The sequence below is a fragment of the Phycodurus eques genome, chromosome 5 (genome assembly GCF_024500275.1).
Source record: "Phycodurus eques isolate BA_2022a chromosome 5, UOR_Pequ_1.1, whole genome shotgun sequence".
Classification (NCBI taxonomy): Eukaryota; Metazoa; Chordata; class Actinopteri; order Syngnathiformes; family Syngnathidae; genus Phycodurus; species Phycodurus eques.
The window spans coordinates 28,519,508-28,545,865 of record NC_084529.1 but is presented as its reverse complement, the minus strand read 5'-3'; the positions used below and the strand labels follow the sequence as shown (position 1 = coordinate 28,545,865).

At 44.0% G+C, this 26,358-nt stretch overlaps 2 protein-coding genes across 6 annotated transcripts; one reads left to right on the top strand and one right to left on the bottom strand.

Moving 5' to 3' along the window:
* The first annotated feature begins 1,210 nt into the window (after positions 1-1,210).
* Positions 1,211-10,719, top strand: epx (eosinophil peroxidase). 4 transcript variants are annotated; one of them, XM_061676039.1, is made up of 16 exons: positions 1,211-1,300; positions 1,366-1,426; positions 2,454-2,538; positions 2,620-2,795; positions 4,788-4,920; positions 5,923-6,052; positions 6,148-6,354; positions 6,421-6,763; positions 7,196-7,356; positions 8,348-8,606; positions 9,129-9,299; positions 9,373-9,610; positions 9,693-9,889; positions 9,966-10,130; positions 10,218-10,520; positions 10,631-10,719. In XM_061676039.1, exons 1-15 carry the CDS (start codon positions 1,283-1,285, stop codon positions 10,454-10,456), a joined length of 2,583 nt encoding a protein of 860 aa, XP_061532023.1. In that variant the 5' UTR covers positions 1,211-1,282; the 3' UTR covers positions 10,457-10,520; positions 10,631-10,719. The 4 variants fall into 4 exon arrangements, with proteins under 4 accessions (XP_061532023.1, XP_061532022.1, XP_061532024.1 ...); XM_061676038.1 differs by having other exon boundaries at positions 9,678-9,889; XM_061676040.1 differs by lacking the exon at positions 10,631-10,719 and having other exon boundaries at positions 9,678-9,889; positions 9,966-10,306.
* On the bottom strand, positions 10,676-20,713 carry rab3il1 (RAB3A interacting protein (rabin3)-like 1). 2 transcript variants are annotated; one of them, XM_061676070.1, is made up of 11 exons: positions 20,390-20,713; positions 17,176-17,359; positions 16,978-17,073; positions 16,791-16,868; positions 15,698-15,913; positions 14,199-14,327; positions 14,005-14,117; positions 13,091-13,114; positions 12,641-12,740; positions 12,493-12,559; positions 10,676-12,158 (listed from the first exon to the last, which is right to left on the bottom strand). In XM_061676070.1, the coding sequence occupies exons 1-11, from the start codon at positions 20,506-20,508 to the stop codon at positions 12,073-12,075; spliced, it is 1,212 nt and encodes a 403-aa protein (XP_061532054.1). In that variant the 5' UTR covers positions 20,509-20,713; the 3' UTR covers positions 10,676-12,072. The 2 variants fall into 2 exon arrangements, with proteins under 2 accessions (XP_061532054.1, XP_061532055.1); XM_061676071.1 differs by lacking the exon at positions 13,091-13,114 and having other exon boundaries at positions 10,677-12,158.
* Positions 20,714-26,358: the final 5,645 nt, after the last annotated feature.

The window sequence follows — 26,358 nt, the reverse complement described above, 5'->3', positions numbered from 1 at the left end:
TCGAAGTAGCATTTCAAAACAGGATTAGTTTTTCACAGTAGGGTATAAGAAAGGGTAAGGGTTTCAAAGCGGTCAGGGTTTCTCAGTAGGGTTTCAAAACAATATTAGGGTTTAAAAACAGGGTTAGGGTTTTAAACGGGTTTCAAAACGGTCAGGGTTTCAAAGTAGGGTCTGAAAACGGTTAGGGTTTCAAAGTAGGGTTAAAAACAGGGTTAGGGTTTCAAAGTAAGGTTTTAAAACGGTCAGTGTTTCAAAGTAGGGTTTCAAAACAGCGTTAGGGTTTCAAAGTAGGGTTTACAAACAGTGTTAGGGTTTCAAAACAGGGTTAAGGTTTCAAAGTTGGGTTTCAAAACAGAGCTAGGTTTTTAAAGTCGGGTTTCAAAACAGGGTTAGGGTCTTTAAGTAATGTTTCAAAACAGGGCCCGCGTTTCAAAGTAGTGTTTCAAAACAGGATTAGGGTTTCAAAATAGGGTTGCAACACACTATACGAATTTCAAAACAGGGTTAGGGTTTTAAAGTAGGTTTTGGTTTTCAAAGTACGGTTTCAAAACAGGTTTATGTTTTCACTGTAGGGTTTCAAAACAGGGTGACTGTTTCAAAGTAGGCTTTCAAAACAGGGTTAAGTTTTCAAAGTAAGGTTTCAAATGGTTAGCATTTCAACGTAGGGTTTCAATACCGGGTTAGGATTTCAAGTTAGGTTCAGGGTCTCAAAGTTGGGTTTAAAATCGGGTCACTGTTTCACATCAGGGTTTCAAAACAGAGTTAGGGTTTCCTTTAATAATTGTCCGGTTGGATACTTAATTACATGATCCATTCATTTTCTATCGCGCTTATCGTGTTCTGGGTCACGGGGAGCTGGAGCCTAATAATTTTTCTTTCAAAAAAAAAAAGAAAAGATCTGGCTCATCTGTTTGTTTCCAAAATTGAACGTGGTCCTTGAGTCCAAACGTTTGCCCACCCCCCTGGTGTAGCTCCCCTGAAGCACAACTGACACAAGCTTTCATTTCTTTCAAATGGTCCTAACATGACAGAATGCTTTTCATCGAATTGAATGAAAAAAAGATTGCGAGGTGGCAGCGGCGGCGTGGCTCAGGTTTGATGTCTCCTTCCTGTCACCAGCAGTACTGATAAGGGGATTCTGCACATACCTGCTTGTGTATAAAAGGCCATCTGACACAAACACACACACACACACACACACACACCTGCTGGCGTCGGCCATGTGCCTCAGTCAGATGCTGTTTTGTACGAGGAGCCTTATTGTAACAGCGCACATATCAAGATGGACACTTTCCATAGGGTGAGTTGGTTGAAACGCATTTGTTTCGTGCTCGGTGTCTCGTTTGAAATGTCGTCTTCTTCTAGGTGATCATCATCCTGCTCTTGTTCCTCCCAGAGCATGCAGTGTCATCAGACAACACTTCAGGTAGAAGGACTTCAGGTTGTTGCTGATGGAAACATATATATATCCTTGATATACTGCATCATTTTTATATTAAGGAAGAAAGCAACATTATTTAAAAAAGCGAATCGTTGGCATAAGAAGAAAAACTAAAATTATTTTGTTAGTTTTTTTTTTTGGGGGGCACTAGAATTATTGCAATAAGGGTCCCTAAGTGGCAGCACGGCGGACGACTGGTTAGCATTCGTCTCGGTTCTGAGGCCCCAGCGTCAAATCTGGTCTGGCATCTTCTCCTCGTGCCTGCGTGGGTTTTCTCCGGGTACTCTGGTTTCCTCCCACATGCCAAAAACCGACAACATTCGAATCTGATGTGTCATTGTACGAGGCATATACTCCAATGATTTACTTTCCTCATCTTTCTTACATCTTATGTCCTGTCCTTAGTTGTCTTCTCTTCCTATATTATTTAGTTAGTTTTTCACTTTCTCTCCTTTTTGTTATTTCTGTCACTTCCCTTTGTTCTGTATGACTGAGATTTTCCATAAAAATCCATCAGAATGCAAAGAACTACAGTGGCACCTTAAAACCACAGTAAAACTGTATAACAAGGGATTTGACCGAACAACCAAACAGGACAATTTAGAAAAAAAAGAAAAAGAAAAAAAAGATCCATGTACTAGTAACTTTTTTTTGTCCTTACTAGTAAGACAATTCAGCGCACTGGTAGAACAACGAGGGCACAATAGTAAAATGTCAGTCTTACGAGTAATGTTCTTTCCACTGCTAGTGTCTAGTGGAAGGCAGTAGTGTCAAAAATGTTACTAGTAAGACAGTAAAACAAATTTCCTCTACAAGTGGGCAGTAGTTGAAAACAATGTGACTGGTGTTCTACTAGTGTGCTGAATTGTCATTGTAGTGAGGACAAAGCGCATACTAGTACATGGACCTTAAGCTAGATTTCGAATAAATGCTCAAATGACTTTCCATAGTTACTGATCATCAGGGTAGCTTGTGACAACTTGAACAGTTCATGTTTTTGTGTCTGCAACAGTATATGTGGGCTCTGTGTTTGTGGAGGAGGCTCTTCGCAAGGCGATTGAGCTGACCGATGCCGCCTACGCTCACACAAGCGAAAGGTCCGCAACTTGTCTGCACCATGGCAACATCTCCCAAAAAAGAGATATTATTAGTAGTTTTGAACAATGTGCCCCTCGTAGGGTGAGGAAGTCTCTGTCCGAAGGTGCTCTGAGACCAACTGATCTTCTGGCTCACTTCAAGCAGACCAAAACCACAAGCAGGACTCACATTCGGGCCGCCGAGCTGCTGGACAACACGGTGGCGCTGATCCGAGAAATGGTCTACACTCGCACTATACCGCAGCCCAGCGGTCACGGTACGCAACTTTGAACAAAATACACTAGGTGGACGTTTCATTAAGAACGTGTTCATGATATGTTTATTATTGTGGTTGTACTTTGCAGTGGTGTACAACAGTACTGTAGAGCAATAATAATAATACCGGTAATACTACTACTACTACTAATAATAATAATAATAATAATAAGAAGAAGAAGAATAATAATAAGAAGAAGAAGAAGAAGATGAATGAATCTTAGCTATAAACGCACTTTACATTGAATAAACAATCTTTAAGTGCTAAAGTATAAAAGAAGACTTTTTAAAGGTGTGTTCTCAGGCCTTTTTAAAAGCATCCACAGTCTGCGTTGCCCATTCCACAGACTAGGAGCAGCCAAGAAAAAAGTGCAGTCTCCCATTGTTCTGGGTCTGGTCCTCAGAGGCTGGAGATGGTTGGCCTGTCCAGAGTGGAGGTGGCGTGTGGAGGAATGAGGGGTGAGCAGTTCTTTGAGGTAGAGGGGGGCAACCTCTTGAAGGCACTAGTGGGGCAGCAGCAAGATTTTGTAGCCAGTGGAGGAATTTGAGGACAGGTGATATGTGGTCGTACTTTCTCTCTCGCATCAGGATCCCAGCAGCAAGGTTTTGAATGTACTGCAGCTGCTGGATGTTCTTGCTGCATGGGTGTCTTGATGAGAAGTGCGTTACAATTGTCCAGCCTGGAAGAGACAACGGCGTGGACAAGCTTTTCAACATCTGAGTGAGTGTGGGGCGGAGTTTTGCAATATTGCTGCGGTGGAAAAAGGTCTTGAATACGTGTTTAATGTGAGCCTCAAACGAAAGGTGTGAATCGATTATAACAGCCACGTTGGAGAATGAGGAGGAGAGCTGAATGTCAAGACCGGAGAAGGTGATGCTTGTGAATGGTGAATTTGATGCAGGGTGCCTACTAGGATGGCTTCGGTTTTTGAGCCATTTAGTTTGGGGGACGTTACGTTTATCCTTTATCTTCTCCAAACAGGAGTTAAGGGATGAACGGAATGCTGCAGAGGGGGGTTGGGTTGGGTTGGTTCTGAGATAATGTTGGGCGTCATCGGCGTAGCAATGCAATGAGATTCCATGCCGGCTTACGACACGACCGAGAGGGTGAAAGGGGTGGGGCCAAAGACAGATCCTTGAGGGACACCACAGGTGACAGGGAGAGTGGCTGACTTTGCTCTTCCCAGCGAGACAGACTCTGTTCTGTCAGCGAGATATGAAAGTGAACCAGGTCAAGACAGAGTCAGAGAGTCCGATAGTGGGCTGAAGGGGGTGAAGGATGATACGGTGGACAACAGTGTCAAAAGCTGTGGTGAGGTCGGGAGGATGAGGAGTGATAGAGAGCCAGCATCAGCCGTCATCAGCAGGTTGTTGGTGACCCTGACCAGAGCAGTTTCTGTATTACGCATCTGAGCGGAAACAAGATTGCAACATTCCCTGTCAGACTATTTGTTCGGAGATGGTTGTGGAACTGGACAACAACTGTTATTTTCCAGCACCGTTGTTAAAGAGCAAGTTGTAATATTGCTTTATTTGGATACATGCACATTGTCATCCTACTCACATGGCTTTAAAAAAAAAAAGGGGGGCAATAATTTGATTTAATATCTACGGCATCACAATTTTTTTTGAAAATTATATTTACATTGAAATTTTGGGGATTCTAGTTATTCACCACCTGGTCAGCACAGTAACAAGTGGTTAGTATGTCTGCCTCACTGTTCTGAAATTCCGGGTTTGAATCTCAACTCTGGGCTTGCTGTGGAGAGTTTTCCTCAATACGTAAGTAAGAATTGCACAAAAAAGAACAGGGCACAAACAGCCACTAATAGTTCACAATGTCTGGTAAGGGAACTATATTCTTCGCAGAACACATTAACACGCCAGATACAAAAAAAAAGAAAAGTACAAAATATCAGCGTTGAAATATAACATCAAAACTGTAAATGCACAATAACTTTCCTGTGTATGTCTTTTTTCTCAACCCCAACAGAGCTTCTGAGTGAAGCAGATGAAGAGAATCTCCTGCAAGCCACTGGCTGCTTGGCTCAGCTGCGCACACCCAGCTGTCCTACTGGCTGTTTGGCAGAACGCTACAGGTCCATCACTGCACACTGCAACAACAGGTCAGCTCTTCCATCCATCCATTTTCCGAGCCGCTTCTCCTCACGCGGGTCGCGGGCGTGCCGGAGCCTATCCCAGCTGTCATCGGGCAGGAGGCGGGGTACACCCTGAACTGGTTGCCAGCCAATCGCAGGGCACATAGAAACAAACAACCATTCGCACTCGCATTCACACCTACGGGCAATTTAGAGTCTCCAATTAATGCATGTTTTTGGGATGTGGGAGGAAACCGGAGTGCCTGGAGAAAACCCACGCAGGCACGGGGAGAACATGCAAACTCCACACAGGCGGGGCCGGGGATTGAACCCCGGTCCTCAGAACTGTGAGGCAGTCGCCCGCCGTGCCGCCATTAAATCACAATCACTCAACTCAATTTTATTTGTAGAACAAGCAGCAGCTGAAACAGAGTGCTGTACATAAATACAAATCAAACAATCAACAATTAATTATATAACATGCAAATAAATGGTGATGAATAAATTTGCCTGAATTCTCTTTCCCGGTCATGCCAAGTTTTCCATGGCACATGTTGCTAGGCAGATTTCATAGGGCTCAATTGAAACAGCCCCATAGGTCAATTAATCAAAGTAGCATATGCCAATCATGCAACGCGATGAGGCCACAACTCACACTTACACGCAGACGCGCCGGCCAACCCGACTCCAGCCCCAGACATCACTCATGAGGCCACGCCCCTTAAAGGCACCATCCAATACAAATTTACAATGAAAAATACCAGTTTTTATATATCATCTCTTTCAATATGTTTTATGTTTTTAAACAATATAGTGTTGTTGTTGTTGTTGTTGTTTATTAAAACACGTGACTTTGTATTATCACTTTGCTGTAAAACAAAGCAAGATGTCTGAGGTTGGGAGAGGGTGGTAATTGCATGAGGCAGATGATAACTGCCTGTTCATGTGCATATATACAATATGACCTCCCTTAAGGAGAATTGAGAAGGTTTACTCGGGAAATCTGTATTTGCTGTTGTTCCTGCTCAGACAACATCCCAGATGGGGCTCTGCAAACATTCCCTATTCTCGCTGGTTGCCTCCAGAGTATGAAGACACGTGGGGGACACCCAGAGGCCGGGATCCAGATCATACCTACCACAACTTCAACCTGCCGCCAGTAAGACCCCCGGAGCAACACCCCACTGTCCACTGTCGCTGTCCTGTTGACAGAACCTTGGCCTCACCCATCGGTCTCCTCGGTGGTCTGCGCAGGTCCGGCTGGTGTCTCAGGAGGTTCTGTTCACTCGCAATGACAACATCTCTCTGGACTCCACTCTGTCCCACCTACTGGTCGAGTGGGGCCAGTGGATTGACCACGACCTGGTGCTGACACCCCAGAGCGCCAGCACAGCGGCTTTCCGGACTGGGGCGGACTGCACCCGCACCTGCAGCCGGGATTCGCCCTGCTTCCCCATAGAAGTGTTCCATCTTTGTTTTTAAAGGCAGGTTTTTTTTGTCCGTTAAACCAAAAGCTTCTCTCCTCAGATTCCACCATCTGATCCACGGTACGGCATCCAGAGTTGCATGCCCTTCTTCCGCTCTGCACCAAGTTGTGTGGCTAGAGTCGGGCCTCATTTGCACCGTGAGCAGCTCAACGCCATCACCTCCTTTGTGGACGCCAGCATGGTGTACGGTAGTTCAGATAACCAGGCTCTGGAGCTGCGTGACCATTCCTCACCACTCGGCTCGATGGCCCGCAACTCGCGGCACTCGGATGGGGAGCTGGCCTACATGCCCTTCTTGCCTCGCCCGCAAGCTCACTTGGATCCCTGCGGCCCGAGAGAGGGTTCCACGCCTCGGGACAACGGCACATCGTGCTTCCAAGCCGGTGAGCGCGGCCTCCAAAAGAAAAGTAGAAGCACTGAGTCAAATCTGTAGATTCTTAAATGGCCTCCAAAATGACAACTTTTCAGGAAATTAAAAAAAGGAAAAAAGGCCATCATGCTTCAGTTTCCTCTTTGTTGTTTAAACCTCTGTGTTTAAATGTTTTGTATTGTGTTCTGTATTTGTGTTTAATCATGATTTTCTATTACTGGTGATTATATTTATGTATTGTAAAGACCGCCTAAAAAAATCAGATGATGCATCTAAAGCGGCTATCCTTAAAGTAGCTATTTGAATAAAAAATATATATATATTTCCGTTTTCAAATGTATGGAGTAAAAGTAAAAAGTCATCAGAAAAATAAATAAAGTAGATATCTGACAAATTAGTAACAATGTACTTCCCACTAGTGGAGCTCATGAGTCATGTTTGACAGGTGATTCAAGAGCCAATGAACATCTAGGCATGGTGGTCCTGCACACACTCTTCTTGCGAGAGCACAACCGTCTGGTCAAAGAGCTACATGACCTAAACCCCCACTGGAGTCCCGACACCCTCTACCAGGAGGCCCGGAAGATCATTGGAGCCATCCACCAGGTACAATTTTTCGAACAGGGTACAGTAGTTCCGGACCTGAAATTTTGCATTTTGCGCGTTTATCGTGTCTGCATGTGACCTCACAGACAGATGTTTATATGCGTATGTTTATAGCGTTGCCGCTGACGGTTTAGTGGTTCACTCGCCTGACTTCCGTGTATGTGAACTGACAATACATGTATTTATTATGTGGGTGCGTGAATTACCTCGTTCCGTTTGCCAAAGGTGCCACACTAAGATTCAAGACTTCAGCTGTTTATTCTTTTTGTAGCCATCCATCCATCCATCGTCTGAGCCGCTTCTCCTCACTAGGGTCGCGGGCGTGCCGGAGCCTATCCCAGCTATCATCGTGAGCGACTGAATGATAAACAAATATAATACGGAAAATGAAATCAGAGTACTTTTAATTTCGGTTTGTCATGGACATTATTTTGACAGACTGTCTCTGTGTTTAGCCTCTTTGGGTTACATTTCTCTACATTGTGTCCTCTAGCTCAACTTTCCAAAGTCTCAACGAGAACTAGTTTGTCCTTGAGACCTCTGGAGCCCAATTTAATGTGACATCGCCTTAAAAGAGATCGCTAATAATCGTGACATCACATGGATATGATTATATGAAGTACATTTACAGCGCACGTGTGTGTTTGTGCATGTGAATTCACAGATATTGATATTGCATGTTTATGTATCTGATTAGACTGACATACATACTGTATTGTTTATGAAAATGGACGGACAAGACATGACTCCATCATACTCGTAGAGACTAAAACTAAAAGATTTCAGCCTGCACTGATGTTGAGTACGACTCTGCCTAGCTGTATTTTGCTGTTACACATGCAAACTCTGACTTTGTGAGCTCAGAGTACAACGCCTTATAATAGGTCTAAAAGATGGCATCCTGGCACAACGCTCCATTAAAACACGTTGGCGAGTTCTCATTTTGCCCTGACGTTTTTCAGCGGCTAACTTGAGTCCTGGTGCTTTTCAGATCCTCACGTGGGAACATTACCTACCGCGGATCCTCGGAGAGAAAGCCATGTCCGGGCAGATGCCTCCCTACAAGGTCTATGACCCCGACGTGGATCCCAGCGTTGCCAACATCTTTGCCACCGCCGCTTTTCGTTTTGCTCATGTCACCGTGCAGCCGACCGTAACCAGACTTGGGCCTGGGTACGCCGCTAACTCCCACTATCCTTCGCTCCCCCTGCATCATTCTTTATTCGCCTCATGGAGGGTTGTCCAGGAGGGTAAGTTTAGGCATGCAAATTAAGCATATTTATGTTGCTGTTTGGTGCAATATTGGTTAGGTCTGCCACGCAGTCGAGAGGTTCTGGGTTTGGATCTCAGCTAAAGCCTTCCCGTGTGGCGCTTGAATGTGCTCTAAGTGGTTGTGTTGTTGTTTTGTTTTTGGATACTATGGCTTCCTCCTACATTCTCAAACTATGCATGTAAGGTAAATTGAAATTGAAGACTGACTTGTCCATAAGGCTGAATGTGAGTTTTAATGGTTGTTCGTCTAAATGAGCCCTGCCGTTGACTGGTAACCAGAGCGTACCATCACATCCAAAGACAGTTGAAATTCTTTCACAACCCAAATGATGACAAGTACTATGGGAAATGGATAGATGGATGGATGTCTCCTTAAAGAAAATGAATACAATCTGTCAAATCTTATCCTATTATCTTATACCATCTGTAGCTGGATAAAGCTTTTAGTCAATACTGTATTTGTAGATAGAGCTCAGTTTTTCTCCTGGTGTCCTCATCAGGTGGCATAGACCCAGTGCTGCGTGGCCTCCTGCTGTCTCCTGCAAAGCTACAAACTCCTGGTCAGATGATGGTGGAGGAGCTTACAGAGCATCTGTTTCAGGCGCAAGGTGGAATGCCTCTGGACCTCGGGGCCCTAAACCTTCAGAGGGGCCGGGACCACGGCCTACCAGGTATCAGCGGCGACTGAAAAAAATCACCTCACGCACAAACATTTGCTGACCTTCCTCGCCTGATCCCGACCAGGATACAGCTCATGGCGAAGGTTCTGCGGTCTTTCTGTTCCCAACACAACATTGACGCTGGCAGACATTCTGGGTAATCCAACTCTTGCTCACAAATTCGAGCAACTGTACGGTACGGCGCACAACATCGACGTGTGGGTGGGGGCCATCTCTGAACCGGCTCTACCCGGAGGCCGAGTTGGACCACTATTGTCCTGCCTGCTGGCCAGACAGTTCAGAGCCCTGAGAGACGGCGACAGGTAGAATACATTTCTCCTCAGTCTCAACTAAACACTGTTTCAGACACAAGAAATCTCTAATCTGAAGGTTTTGGTGGGAGAGGGAGGGAGTGTTCACCAACACGCAGAGGACACAGCTCCACGCCGTCTCTCTGTCACGAATCATTTGTGACAACAGCCACATCACCCACGTGCCTGTAGACCCCTTCTCACGCACAGAGAACCCAGACGCCATGCTGGCCTGCTCCAGCCCGCTCATCCCAAACCTCGACCTCAGCCCGTGGAAAGAACCACACTCAGGTGGAAAAAAAAACATCACCAGAGAGGCAAGGCAATCCTTAATGTTGTGATAATTGTGTGGTAACCTCTCCCCAAGATCCAAACTGCGGTCCCATACCCAGAATTCAATCCGGCTACTCCCTGCTCTGTGACTCTGTGATTATCTACGAGTGTCAACCTGGTTTTGAGCTGCAAGGTTCTTCAACTATCAGCTGTGACGTACAAAGTCAGCAATGGAACTCACCACTTCCAACATGCCAGGGTATTCAAATCTTACTTTTAATAAGTAGAAAGTTGTCAAATATCCATCCTATCAGATCTAAATGATCCATGTCATGTTTAATTACAGACTTGAATGAATGTGAGCAAAAAATTCCAGTTTGCCCGCAAAACATGGAGTGTCTCAACCTCCCAGGTTCCTTTTCTTGCACAGGTTGGTTAGTTAGGGAATTTCTCAAGCGAACCCTTTCCACGTACCCCACATACTCCAGACTTGCACTCGGTGCACTGTGCATTAGCTTCTTTTGTGAATACCGTTTTTGTACACTGATCCAGAGTTATCATCGCCATCCGCCGTGTCGGTTGTGATGGCAGCCATAGTCGTGATCAGTGGCGTTGCCGGAATGCTGATGATCCTTAGCTGTTTTCAAAGGCAAGTCACCGTAGACACAAGAGATACTGAACTGTAGCTTTTCATTCATTATTTAAAGGAAAAGTCCAATATACCGGTTATTAAAACAGTTTATGTCTTTGGTGTTTCAGGTGTTTGGTAAACAAAGACAAGCTGGTCTGCGCTGGATGTTGCCAAGGGAAAAGTTAAGCAACCACTTTATTTATTAATTAAAAAAAAAAAAAAAAAAAAAAAAAAAAAAAAAAAACGGGCCTGACTGTGAAGCATTCCTTGTGATGGAAATGTACAGATTACTGAAGCAGTGTGAACGAGTATGAAAGTGCAAGGCCGTGTTTTGTCCTGCGCACCAATGTCTCAATTATTAACAAATGATTTATGACGCGCTTCAAATTGTCTTGTGAAGCCACAGAAGCAGAGCTGCACCTTCACTGTACTCAATTATTAACAAATGATTTATTGAGATCTCCTTCAACCTGTATTGTGAAGCCACGGAAGCAGAGCTGCAAGCTTGCAAAAGGTATTTCAAGCCGGAAACCACAGGTTTACAGGAATGTCTGCTCCAAGAAAGAAAGATTTTCTTTCCATAAAGCCCCTCTGAGTGGGACGTGGCCTCAGTGTTTATTCAGTACGCCTGTGTTGAATTCCTGCTCCCAAACCTGTATAACAACTGTGGGTGTGTCCCCACAGCGGTTTGTGTCGCTGTAAACCGGTACTGATGATGACCGCAGTCCAGACCGACGTTTACGTGTTACAATGTGAAGTAACACGTTTTAGGAAATGACAAAATGGGAGAAGTGTGGCATAGTCAGACTTGAAAATGGAGTGTTGGCAGTTATCAGTACACTGACGCCGAAGACATCAAAGCCTTAGAGGCCAAGAAGTGGTTACGGCACTTATCGTACCCACACATTTCTTCATTTTCACCTTCAAAATACAGTTGACTGTCAAAAATAACTATAACAATACATATATACTATGAGGTAAAACAGCCAATGCAAATTGCATAGCATGGCTATGAACAACATTCATGCATTTTGCAGTTAATGTCTCATACATACAGTATAGTACATGTGTTGATTTTGGATGTGCGAATCTTCACTTGTATGTTGAATTTTGTTTCGATAAACTGCAGGGCAATACATCTCATTTAACAGGCAGGCCAACATGAAGCTGCAGATTTACAGACCATGTTGAAACACTCAACTCGTGGCTGAGCTGCTGTGGGGACTGTACTGTACATCAAAGGCGATCACGCTAATAAAGGTTTTAAATCTATGTGGCACTTACATGTACATAATATTGTTTCATCATAAACATTTTACTTGTATAAGTCTTCCGGTACATATGCCTGAACTATAATGCATAGTTTCATTTGTATGGATTGTGGGGACTTCATGAACAAGATTAAAAAACTATGCATGCAAATATTTTCATAAGAGCATATTAAAATCGACTTTGCCTTTCGTTGCCTTATTGTGGTAGTACAACTGTTTTCTTTGTTGACCTCTGATAAGTTACCACATTGTAAGCCTAACAGTCTTGGTCCTCATAGCACACTGGTCAATCAGGTCCTCTAACCCTGCTCTGTGAGGTAGAAACCCAACTTGGCCACAGACATTTCCCTTCGTAGACGCGTCACCTCCCAGAACATCTGCTCCGCTGGACACGGGCAAAACGACAACAACTTCAGTGAAGTCAACTCAAATAAACCATTATGCATGATAAAGCAGTTCCAAATAACTATTTTGACAAGGCTATATTTAACTTTTAGCTGAAACATTAATTAATGAGTATTAATTATTATTATTACATTCATTAATGAATATTAAGTCAATTGGGTTAGTTACACACACACATTGCCTTTTAGTTCATAGGTTTGATATTGATACCGGTTACACAGAAACCCAAGTCAAAAACAATCACACTTTAGATTTGGTTCAAGACAACAACAACAACAAAAAAAAAACAGCAATCATTTTGTGAATGAATTTACCGTTGTGCCTGACCAGGCCTTGTTGGATGTAGCGGATATACGTAAAAAAGTTGCAAACGGCCGTGATCTGGAAAGACATAACAAGGCCGCATAAATTGTATCAACAGCAGCGGATGATGAAAAAGCTCAGAGACACAGCTAAACTTACCCGTGCTCGGCTGGAGGGGGAAATGTAGTAGTAGTTCCCCTTGTCGCCGAGTTTTATGCGATGTCGGCAGAGTCGCGACACGCCGCTTAATGCACATTTTCTGTCAGGAAGACAAGGACTGGTTAAAAAACTGAAACTACAATAATGGACACACGCTGTTGAGCCTTTGCAGCAAAAAATGAGTATCAATTGTTTGCTTTCAGGTAAAAAGACATATCCGAGCGGAGAATGAGGCCCCAAAAAACAAGACGTGAACAATCAGAGGTTAGGATAGTCAATGAAAGAGCAATGTGTTGCTGGTTAGAGGACAGATGCATGCATCTGGTGCATTTATTAACATTTGTCACAGATGTATCAGCTGGCCTCTCCATGCTGTCAGCACACGAGCCATCTCATGCTGCAGTAAATGCGGATTAGTGAAGGAGGGACAAGGTTCCTGAGAGGACTTACGTCTCCACTGCTGCCCTACAGTCACTGGAAACAAGATTTGCAAGTGAGACATTTGATACTGCTTACAAAGAACCCCAAGTCAAATTTTAGTTAATGCTGCGAGCTGCTAACAAAATTGATGTTCACAATTTAGAATGGTTAACCTTTATTTAAACCATGCAAAAAAATTTTGACACATCCCCCTAAAAGAATAGGAACCGAGAATCGTTTGGAACCGGAATCGAAATGAGGAATCGGGACCGGAATCGCTCAAATTCAAACGATGCCCAACCCTACCACTGATTAAATTCCCCTGTTAAATACTTTGGGGAAAAACAAAATTATAATCCTAGCTACAACTGGAAGTCGGATGCTAAAGTTGTACATTTGGAAAGACAGAGTTTCCTTTTTTGACTATTCTTAACATATGGAACATTACTTCTTCAGTTCATAAATATTAACAGGGATCTTAAATTTTTTGATGTTCCAAAAATATGATGTTTTGAGATTACAAATGGTGACCAATGAACTCGGTCACGCGGCACAAGAAGGTACACTCCATTACCGCCGTACCTGCTGTTTATCGTTGGACTGTTTGATATGTAGCCTTTAATTGTTTTCATGCATTTTTCAACTGTAATTATCACTTTGCCACTGTGTTAGTGATAGAGTCCTATGGCTGCGGCCAACTTTCACACAAATTGGGTTATCAGAGGAACAGAGCTGCATCGGAAACCAAGGACCCCATGTATTTCTATTTCAATTATTACCTGTGGGGACAAATTGTTTCAATGTTCATTGACCAGTGTACCACAATGTACTGTGTTTGACCTCAGAGGATCCACTGTAGAGACTGTGTTGGCTGGCCCCACTTGAGCAGTGAATGGCGAAAGGAAATACAGTGTGCCTATTGTTACGCACACAAAGCAACTCACTTAGGTCCTCCACACTCTGTCGCTGAGGCTTTAACCATCGGTAACGCTGACATGGCCACAGGCTCGATAGTCAGAGAGTTGTTTTCCACGGCGCTCTGCACCAGCTGGGACAGCTGTGGACCCAAGCAGCTGCACCGATTACACTCTGCAATCAGAAAACTGATCCCATTTGATGGCGGTAAGAAGATTCTGACCTCAGACCGTGTAAAAGAGAGGCAAGGGGCGATGTCTTCTCTGTAGATGCGACTCATGAGGGCGGACGAGCGATCAAGACTCGGACGCTCCTTCCACATGAGGAACTCCGCATACAGAACCGAGTCCATCTGTGGAGACATGACAGTCCCTCATTCATCTTGTCAACAAAGACACAGTGAAGGGTGTTAGTGAAGGTTTGAAAGCCAAGCAACCAAGAGGCTGTGCTAGATGGAGGGGAGACAGTTACCTGTCTGTTGTCAGGCTCTAGCCCCTCTCCTTGCTCCTGCCAATATACTGAAAGACTGACCAGGAAGCAGGCAGAGAATCAGAGAGAGGAGAGCAGGAACAGCAGGCTGAGAGAAGAAGGAGAAGTTACGAGAAAGAAAGACGTGCTCAAAGTGCCACTAAACGGGCCCAAAAAATCTGACGCATCACAGAAAAAAAAAAAAAAAGCATTGTTCACAAGGCGGACAATGAATGAATGGATTTAAAAATCGCAAAGTATGCGAAATCGGGCTTCAAAATAGTCAATAACTGAGACAGTCTTTCAGCTTCCAGACGCTTTGGGCGTGTCGCTGGGAGCTCTAAAAATCCTGCCTCCCTGGACCTTTCAGCTGTCAATCAAATACACGTGGTCTACTTCCTGCTCTCACAGCCCGTAGACGGAATTTCCGACGACGGAGATAGCACACATTTTCACGGGCTGCATAGAAGCAACCCGTGAGCCGTCATAATGACTAGAAGCCGTTCCACCACAACAAATTTCCCTCCTTTGAAATTCAGCGGGACAACGCGTTTCTGTGGCCGCCGTCGGGTGCGTCATAAGCGGCCACAGCGTGCGACTTGCACCGCTCCCCGTGGATAAATCGCCCTCCTCCTCGTCCTTGCCCCGTGACGTGCGGTCGGGCAACTGAGGCTGACGGCCGTAACGCTGTTTTGCTAGATCGCCAGCGGCTTCTCTAACCACGGTTGGGCTGGCAATGGGCCGCGGGGCAACGGATCACACCCGGTTCGGTTCTGATCCGGCCCCTGCCTCGCAACCCAATCCCGCGGTGGAAGATAGCAAGACACAGCCCAAATAACACAAAACACATTACACTTTAGGGAAGACGTATTTTTTCGAGTTTTGGGCATAGATAGTTTCATGGGCATTTGCACGCTTTTTTTTATGAACAAGGAAGTGGCAATTCCACCACATGACCACTGCATGGAATAACTGCGCTTGGTGTTTATATAGTGGGGGAGGGCCTCATGCTGGAAAGTATATGCCCAAACCTCTTGACGTCACAAAGATACTTTTTAGCCCCGCCCACAAAATCAGGAAACTTGAGATGAATAAGAGTTTTCAGCACTTACCTTCAAATATACGTATTTAATGAATTTAGAAACAAAACACAGATTTTCGTTTTGTGGCACTTTAAGAGGAAAAAGTCCAAGACTTGAGGGTTGAAAGCAACAACAAGACAAAAAAGGTTGCACAGTTGATGGCATTCTTTACCTCTCGGTCCTCTTTGGCCACAGGTTGTACTGGAAGTGCATCGATCCCATGTGGTGATGGGAGAACGCCACTCACACTCTTGTTGCGATTGTGACCGCCGACCTGTCTGTTGACTGGAAGCTGCAGCTGGGGATGCAGCTGGCGGTTCGGCGAAGAGGGCGTGGACGTCAACACCAGAGACTTGAGTGCTGTCACTTCTGCTTGAAGGACATCGATCTGGTAGCCGGACATGGAAAGGCGAAAACAGACCTTGAGGGTTTTTCAAGGCATTCCAATATGCAGGCGAGATTACAGTACATTTGGTTGAGTTGGTAAATTACAGTTTCACCAACTCTTTGGCAAAGAGTAGATCAAAATCCTCTCGGACCCTCCACATCCCGGTCACCAGCTCTTCCAGCTCTTTCCCTCAGGTCGGCGCTACCGATCAACGCAAACTAGAACTGGCGGACATTCCGACAGCTTCTTCCCTCTTGCGATCAACTTCTTAAACACCTAACCTACAATTCCATTACAACATGCTGGCAATTTTTTGACTTGAGTTCGTTGTCACATTTCTGTGGGGCCAATTATGTATTACTCATGCACTCACTGTAGTCGTCTCACCACGCTGCACTATTTGCATATCTGTTGTTGACCAGTACTGGCCACTCATGCCAGAGTAGCATCTGTTCCATTTGCACACTGATTGACTAGTATCCGCAACATTTGCACAATCAACATTGTCCCAGATGATCGCACTACTCGTCACTTTAAAACGCATCCACTCCTTGAAGTCTCGGCGCCCTTTGCACAATGGTCATTGCACCGGACTGTTGCAATATTAGTCATTCGAACTGCTCTAACTGCTAGAGGACTCTGCATCTTTTGCACAATTGTCAAAAAAAAAAAAAAAAGGTACCAGCATTACCAGACAACGAGCAACCCTTTATTGCTCAGTGACTGTTTTTTTTTTTTGTCAATGTCTTTATGTCTCAAAAGTGTTCTCTGTCAACTGACTGTCTGTTGTCGTACTAGAGCGGCTCCAACTACCGGAGACAAATTCCTTGTGTGTTTTTTTGGACATACTTGGCAAATAAAGATGATTCTGACACACCTTCCCCTGAGCCTCCTTAAGTTGTTTCTCAGCTCCTGCTTGTTTGACGTTCGCCTCCCGCACCATCTTGTGAGCCTCCTGTTGTGAATGAGGAAACAATTCCAATTAATTTCAACCAGGAGTTTCATACATACATTTATTTATTGTATACAATACATTTGAGGGAGTGGAATTTTAAGAGGCTGACCTCAAATAGACTGGCGGTGAGCTCCTCCAGTTCTTGTTCCAGTTGATTCCTGACCTGCAATAGACGCTCACACTCCTTATCTTTGAGTTTTAGTTCCTGAAAAAGATGAGGAGAAAAGAGTTCACTTGTGACACTTCCGTCTTTTTTTCAATGCACTGTGTGTGTGTGTGTGTGTGTGTGTTAAAGAAATGCCTGCACCATCTTTGCAGCATCTAACTGTTCGCTGAGGATCTCTGAACCCTTTTCGCAAATTTCTTTCTCTCGGATTTCCAATGAAGAGCCGCGTAGGCGGGAATGGACGCCATTGTCTATTTCCAATGTGGGCCCAGCCTGGCCTCTTCCCTCAAATCTGGGCTCTGGTTCCGGATCCAGATCTACCAACCTAAAGAGGATCACAAACATAATTGATCAGTTCATGTTAATTTTCTACCAGATCAATTTCCCATCATAACAATTCTCCACTGTATTCTAATCCAAGCAAAAAAAAAAATAATAATAATTTGTTTTTTAACTTTCGATTAAATTCATTATGGCAGCACGGTGGAAGACTGATTAGCACGTCTGTCTCACAATTCTGAGGACCCAGGTTCAAACCCGGCCTCGCCTGTGTGGAGTTTGCATGTTTTCCCCGTGCCTGCGTGGGTTTTTTTCAGGTGCTCTGGTTTCCAAAAAAATGCATGGTAGGTTAATTGAAAACTCTAAATTGCCCGTTAGGTGTGAATGTGAGTGTGAATGGTTGTTTGTTTGTATGTATGTGCCTTGCGATTGGCTGGCGACCAGTTCAGGGTGTACCCCGCCTCTCGACCAGAGTCAGTTGGGACTGGCTCCAGCATACCCGCGACCCTCGTGAGGATAAGCGGTATGGAAGATGAATGAATGAATAAATTCATTATACTCATACTAATCAACTTCAACTTACACTCTGCAGTATGTATTTTGTGATGCACATTACACAGATAACCACATCACAAGCATGCAGAGAAGAATCCCAAGTCCTGGGTCTTTACAGATGAGCTACTGCTGCGTCCACAAATATTTTGTTTGCACCCGAAATACGTTAAAAGTTGTTCTCTCCCAGAATTTGAATCTCGGACCTCTCGCACCACAAGCAAGAATCACAACCCCGGGACCAACGAGGCATGACACGGGTTTATCTTGTCTTTTCCATAAAGACATCTGTGGTTTGGTGGGCTCCTATTTATCGCTTTGAAATGTTAGCTAAACAACCGAGCGGGAAGAGAAAGTAACATGTCGGGCTGCTGTTTATTCTGGCCCACATTTTGTGTGCCATTGTTTCAATGATGCCATGTCATAAAATCTATTTTTATCCAGTTGATTGCTATGTGTAAAGGAAGAGTCTGACTGTTGTGTGTAATCAACAATACTGTAGGTTTGAGGCCCTGGATTCTCATCTTCTCAATTTCTATGCATTCACTACATTCTGGTAGGCAGCTGAGATTCTGTGGTGCATATCCAGCAACACTGTTAAATCTGGCCAACTGAACAAAGCTCAAATCAGAAAGCTTGCACAAGGTACATATGACAGGTGCTTCAGCTGTTCAACAGTCCGGGGTCACCGTTGTCGTATTTTAAGCTTCATAATGTGCCACACATTTTCAATGGGAGACAAGTCTGGACTGCTGGCAGGCCAGTCTCGTACCCGCAATCTTTTACTACGAAGCCACGCTGTTGTAACACGTGCAGAATGTGGTTTGGGATTGTCTTGCTGAAATAAGCAGGGGCATCCATGAAAAAGACGTTGCTTGGATGGCAGCATATGTTTCTCCAAAACCTGTATGTACCTTTCAACATTAATGGTGCCTTCACAGATGTGTAAGTTACCCATGCCATTGGCACTAACACAGCCCCATACCATCACAGATGCTGGCTTTTGAACTTTGCCTCCATAACATTCCGGATGGTTCTTTTCCTCTTTGGCCCGGAGGACACGACGTCCACAATTTCCCAAAACAATTTGAAATGTGGACTCGTCGGACCATAGATCACTTTTCCACTTTGCATCAGTCCATCTTAGATGAGTTCGGGCCCAGAGAAGCCAGTAGCGTTTCTGGGTGTTGTTGATAAATGGCTTTTGCTTTGCATAGTAGAGTTTCAAGTTGCACTTACGGATGCAGCGCCGAACTGTATTTACTGACATTGGTTTTCTGAAGTGTTCCTGAGCCCATGTGGTGATATCCTTTACACGTTGATGTCGGTTTTTGATGCAGTGCCGCCTGAGGGCTCAAAGGTCACGGGCATTCAATGTTTTTAATTTGAATTACGACTTGGTCTCAATTGCACTCTGTATAACTTCATTGACTGGACAGAACCTTCATCAAATTACACCTGAACATTTTGTATGTGTATAAAAGCTTAGATTTGTCGAGAGAGTTCTAGAGTTTGGGAACATGGAATTTGATGAATAATTTACGACTAGAGGACAACAAGGTAAATGAAAGCTCATTTGACTTCATAGTGAGTAGTGATGAATATCAGATAATAACAGAAATATTTTTTTAAAAGTTCCTGGAATTTGTTTGTGCTTAATGTATTTAAACCAGTATGTTTGCAGCATGTTAATGAATAAATTGACAGGAGTTTGTTGAAAAAAGGTTGTGCATGGCACTTGTTTGGTCGAGTTAGAAATCATTCTGAAGAAGAAAAAAGAAAAATAATTCAGAATTAAAAGTATCTGTTTAAGGCGAGACGAATATGAGGCAGCTCAAACGATGTTACGGTATGTCAGAAAAGGCTAAATTAAGATGTCATATAATGTCGTGAGACAGGCCTGATTAAGTGAGACGCTCCTGAGAATACCAAAGAATGATTTTTTCGCTTGCATGCTAAAGGTTACCCCAGGCCAAGCCTTCATTTATTAAAATACAATGACATTTAAGTGCATGAGACTTGTTTGATTTCAACGTTATTAATTAACAGCTTTGAGTCCAGCTTCGGAAAAAAAGTCTTATTTTTGCTTCTAAAAAGTATATAGTTTGACTTGTTTGTATTAAAGTGCATTTCAGACTCTGCAATTGTTTACTTTATTAAAAAGGAGTTTAATCATTGCGCCGACTTTTTACGCAAGTATCTGCACTTCTTCTTAGTACCGAGTGCGAGTACTTCATGGAGCGCTCGTAAACTGAATCACGTGACATCAAACATCTGGTTGTAATAAAACGAACAATCTGCGTTGACGTTACTAGCAGGGTTTGGTTCTAAACGTGAACAAATGCAAACATTTAAAAAACAAAAAAATTCCATGATTGGCTATTTTAACATTCCCAACATTACGACGTTTAAAGCTCAAGCCAGTCCCGCGCTAACAAGCAGTCAAACTTTAAACTAGCCAAACCACTCCAAACTTGTGTTCGTTCTGAATGTATGAATCCCCTTCAAAGAGTGACACTTTTACCCTGTCAGCGTCCAGAAGAGAAGACCCAGCCGTCTGTTTGTCCGCCGCCTCCGTTCTCCGGCCGTCTGTGCTGTGAAACTGCCGAATTGTGACGAGCTTGTAGAGTTGGCTCGACTCATAGTTTGAAAATTGAAATCAGTGCCGCACGCACACAACGTGAAGGAATGCGGACGCTGACGTCATCAAGCACAGGCAGCCCTAGCAAACAACAGTCAGCACCGTGCTTATTTTTGCACTTTTTCCCAGCCCTGCCTTTGACCAATTCCCTTCAATTGTGATTTATGAAAGCGAGGCAGCAAACACTCGCTCGTTGCCCACTTTCTGTCTGGCTTCCAAGTCACATGACAGTGCACCCACTCACTGCACCAGTCCTGTTTGTGTCCACGTGACCGACACGTCACAACTGTTCAAGCTAAACGCACGTTAAAAAACAAAACAAAACAAAAACAAAAAACATTCTGTGCTTTCTTCACGGACATTACAAATGTGGCCGTATTTAGTGCATTTAAATTTGACTACATTCAATTTGGTATCCCAGCTGATGTTAAACACAATCAAAAGCACTGATCTACAATTACAACTTAATTCAATAAAAAAATATTCCCATTTATTTTTGTATATAACATAATAAAACATTTAAATGTATATAGTATATACTTATTTCCAACAGTCTTTTGTCTTCATTTCATAGCATGTGTGCATGTGCTTTGCTCAGCTTTCAGTCGTGTACAGTGCTGTATATGTAGATTATTATTATTTTTTTTTGTCCAATCAGATTTCAACTTCTATGTGTTGCAACGTAAATGTAATCTGCCCAAAGGCATCAGAATCCAAAGTGCTGGCGTCAACAAGGTCAAACACACACATTCACACACACACACAGAAAAGAAATGAGGTTTGCTGAGTCTCCATCAGCATCACCGGTGAGTGTGATGTATTTCCTTTAAACCTTTCATGTTTTTGTCATGTTATTAGATAAATATTTATTTCAATACATCCATCAATTTTCTGAGCCGCTTTTCCTCACAAAGGTTGCGGGAGTGCTGGAGCCTATCCCAGCTATCATCGGGCAGGAGGCGGGGTACACCCTGAACTGGTGGCCAGCCAATCGCAGGGCACATACAAACAAAAGAACAACCATTCACACCTGCAGGCAATTTAGAGTTGTCAATCAACCTACCATGCATGTTTTTGTGATATGGGAGGAAACCGGAGTGCCCGGCGAAAACCCACGCAGCCACGGGGAGAACATGCGAACTCCACACGGGCGGGGCCGGGGATTGAACCCCAGACCTCAGAACTGTGAGGCTGACGCTCTCACCAGTCGGCCACCGTGCCGCATTTCGATACATGTGAATGTTAAGTAATATATTAATATGAAGTCGTAATGTCCAAACCACTTGAGTCACTACAATGACTCAAGCGGTTTGGAGTTGTGATTTATTGGAAGATAAAGGTCATTTTGTTTCTTGTATTAGTAATAATTGCATTCATCCTCGAATATGGGGAATGCCTCTGTCTCTTCTTTAATGCCACACGTAGTTATATATGTGTAGCGTTTTTGTACGTTATTTTTGCGACGTGATGATGGTATTAAGAGGTGGATTAGGGACCTGAAGGCCCAGGTCCCAAGCGGCCCCCGCCAACGCTGCCCACCCACTGGCTCCACCCCTGGGTCCATCCTAGACAATCAGAGGACAATCTCAAACAACAAAATGTTATTTCTTTTAATATCTACCTTATTTTTCACAAGCTGCTGTAGATATTTCATATCATGACCCCCCCCCAGAAGCGGCTTTCTTAATGCATGTCTTTTTTTGTTCTTCTAGGTGCTATAATTCTGCATTCAGAACATTCAGAATGCTACAAATACTTTCGCCAAGAAAAAAATACAGGCCAAGTTATTAAATACAGTGTTACATGTGACTATATCGTCTTCTCCCTTTGGCTTGTCCCGTTAGGGGTCGCCACAGCGTGTCATCCTCTCCCATGTAAGCTTATCTTCTGCATGCTCTTCTCTATCGCCAACTGCCCTCATGTCTTCCCTCACGACATCCATCAACCTTCTCTTCGGTCTTCCTCTAGCTCGCTTGCCTGGCACCTCCATCCTCATCATCCTTCTTCCAATATACTCACTATTTCTCCTCTGGACGTGTCCAAGCCATCGAAGTCTGCTCTCTCTAACTTTCTCCAAAACATCTACCCTTGGCTCATTTCAAATTTGATCCAACCTGATGCCTGGAGCGAACCTCAACATTTTCATTTCCGCCACCTCCACCTCCAGCTCTGCTTCCTATTGTCTCTTCAGTGCCACTGTCTCTAATCCGTACATCATGGCTGGCCTCACCACTGTCTTATAAACTTTACCCTTCATCCTAGCAGAGAATCTTCTATCACATAAAACACCTGATACCTTCCTCAACCTGCTCTGACCATTTTCTTCATTCTCTTATCACGCTCACCATTGCTCTGGACCGTTGACCTCAAGTATTTAAAGTCCTCCTCCCTCGCTATCTCTTCTCCCTGTAGCCTCACTCTTTGCCCTCCACCCCTCTCATTCATGCACGTATATTCTGTTTTACTTCAGCTAATCTTCATTCCTCTCCTTTCCAGTGCATGCCTCCACCTTTCTAACTGTTCCTCCACCTTCTCCCTGCTTTCACTGCAGATCACGATGTCATCTGCAAAGATCACGGTCCACGGGGATTCCAGTCTAACCTCATCTGTCAGCCTATCCATCACCACTGCAAACAGGAAGGGGCTCAGGGCTGATCCCTGATGCAGTCCCACCTCCATCTTAAACTCCTCTGTCACACCTACAGCACATCTCACCACTGTTCTGCTGCCCTCATACATGTCTTGTATTATTCTAACATACTTCTCTGCTGCTCCAGACTTCTGCGTGGAGTACCACAGTTCCTCGCTGGGTACTCTGTCATAGGCTTTCTCTAGATTTACAAAAACACAATGCAACTCTTTTCTGACCTTCTCTGTACTTATCAATCAACACCCTCAAGGCAAATAATGTGAATACGCAGAACAGTAAACTGGATTGTCTAAGCTGGAGAACATTCCGCCTCACAATGACTCACCGATGTCACGAATGGCGTCCCCACAAGGTCAGAGCATATTCTGAGCATCCAATCAAACTGCTCACATTTTATGATATGCTGTGATGTATTAACTGTCATTACTGATGTCTTATTTTGCAACCGGAGGTGGAAATTCTGCCATAGCTTCAGCAAAGATCCTGAAGCCCAAGGTAACAAGTCAACACAAGGCCACGGACAAGTGAAATGATTGACACCTAGTCAGTCACGCCAGTTGACTCAGATTCTTTTTTCGTCAGGCCACAAATCCAATTTGAGGCTCGAGATGCCACCAGAGAGGGCTGATTTTTTTCACAGATCATTTTACTCATGTGCTACTGTCAAGTCATACAGTTTTAACAAATATGACAAGTTTTCTTTTTTTACAACGCTTCAGTGTCACATCTCTGCATTTACAAGCAATTTTAGGGATTTTAGGGATGACTCCATTTATCAGTTATGATTGTTTGCTTTAAATTTTGAGGAGTGATGTTAAGACTGAGGTCTGGTAATGGGTCTGACAAGTGGTACAAAAAACAATCACTGCCTTAGTACAGTTCAGTTGAATTTAACTTTTAACTTCAATACATTTGCATTTAAGAACTGTTGGTTTTTAATAATTTATTTACAGAAATGTTGTATTTAACTTCATGTACAATACATTTTCAATTAATCATGATTCAAGTAGTTTTTTTCTTTTCCCATATATATAAGTGCAGTGTTGATGTTCAAACTGTGCATAATGTTACAGTGGTTTACAAGAATATTAAAAATACTTTTTAGGAATAAAATCTCGGTTTCGCTTTTGATTAATATTTTGAGAATCACGAGAGTAGCGGTTAGCACAACTGCCTTATAGTTCTGAGGTTTGGGGTTTCAATCTCTGCTCAGGTTTCCCCCCCCTGCTTGTATGGATTTACTTCAGGTACCCCCCTGCCTCCCACAATCCAAAACTATGGACGTATGTTTCATTGAGGACTCTAAATTGTCCATGGGTGTGAACGTGACTGCAAATGGGGGTTTTCTTTCTACTTGGTCCCTGCGATTGGCTGGTAATCAGTCCAGTGTACCCCGCCTCTTGCCCAGAATCAGCTGGGATTGGCTCCAGCTCACCCTGGACCCAAATGAGGACAAACACGATATAAAATGTTTGAAAAATGGATGGATGGAAGTTACATTGCAAATGTAATCACATTATACTTGGCTATATTACTACAATTGCTCACTTATCACCTGTCTCATTTTTCCATGATGAATGACAGATCAAATCCACTGCGATCTCTTTTAAACCAGCTAAACATCATAAAACAGAACATGTCCACCAACTCCTTAGTTGCCTTCAGGAAGATCGGAATTAGGGATGGCATACCTTCCAACCACGCAGCCCTTAGCCTTAGCCTCAGCCTCGGACGGAGTCCCAAAGAACACTGCAGAGGAATACACTTCTATTCCCGACCTGCCCGCCTTCACGATTTCGTAGGCCCGACTGGAGTAAGTCGCGGGCGGTGGAGAGGAGGAAATCCGAACACTGTGAATTCCCTCGAAAGCATCCATGTCGCCCTCCGTATCGCAAAAGAAGCAATTCGGTTCAATTGTGTTTATTCTTGTGGAAGCACATGAGCAGTCCACGGCCCCTGAAAAGAGTGAGGGGAGTTACATAATGTTTCATACAATAATACTATGCACTATATATGAATGACCTTTAAATGATTTTAAAAGTTCCACCGCACCTCACGGCAGCACAATAATAGCACTCCAAGTGTTCAACAAGGGAGTAAAGGGATCGTTCAGTGCTAACTCAGGGCAATCCAGGAAATATGCAGCATGAAAAACATGCACTTTTAATAACATCAAGTAAGGCACACTCACCAGAGGTAGACGCAACCAATTGTCCAGTTGTTTAAAATGTAATTCAAACGGGATAGATCGGTGGAGCCAAGGAGTTTAGATGACTTGAACTATGTCCGCACTTCGCCCTTGCCGCTGCTTTTCTGGTTAGACAGCAAGGGTTAATCATCACTAACACCGAACACCTTCTGGCCCGAAACTACGCAGCTGTGCATATTTCTTCCGGCAGAGGGCCCAAAATGCTCCCACTTTTTCATAATGCTGCTTTAAGAAGAAAAATAACTTCCATTGGAACATGAACTCATAAAGACGGATTTCCACTCTGAGAGCTCCTAAATAGCTTTCATAAAGTTATATATGTATCTAAGCAACCAGTTGTGCGGCTGTATGTGATTTGTTGAGATTAGCAGAGCCTGCGGGAGCTCACAATGCAGCTTTGTTGCTCAAAACAGCTTAAGACATCAAGTGACCGGAGGTGTAGAAGCTCCACGCTCTCCTCCTTTTTCTGGTCCCGATTCTCTTTCGCCAACATTTTCATTCCACCGAGGCCGAGCGTACGCCTCCTCCACGCCACACTTGCGTCTTCAGTGGTAAGTAACAGCCGTGATACCCGGGCCGTGCTGTAGTTGACCTTGCGGTCTTCAACACGGGACAACAGATTTAGGTTCACAATATTAAATAATTCTTAGCATATTACTTCAAATGCTCGCCATAGGCGCAGACTAGTGGTTGGGAAGTCTGCCTCACAGTTCTGGGGTTCGAATCCTAGCTTCTGCCTTCCTTATGCAGGTTTTCTCTAAGACTACATTGTCCATAGATGTGAATGTGAGTGTGACTAGTTTGTGAATCTGTGCCCAGTGATTGACTGGCGGTCCAGAGTGTACCCAGCCCGCCTCACACCCAAAGTCAGTTGGATAGGCTCCAGCTCATTCATGACCCTAGTGAGGACACATGCTATAGAAAATGAATGGATGGATGTTCGCCGTACGGGTCTCTTTGAAGGCTGTTTGTGTCTTTTGTCTGCCGACCACA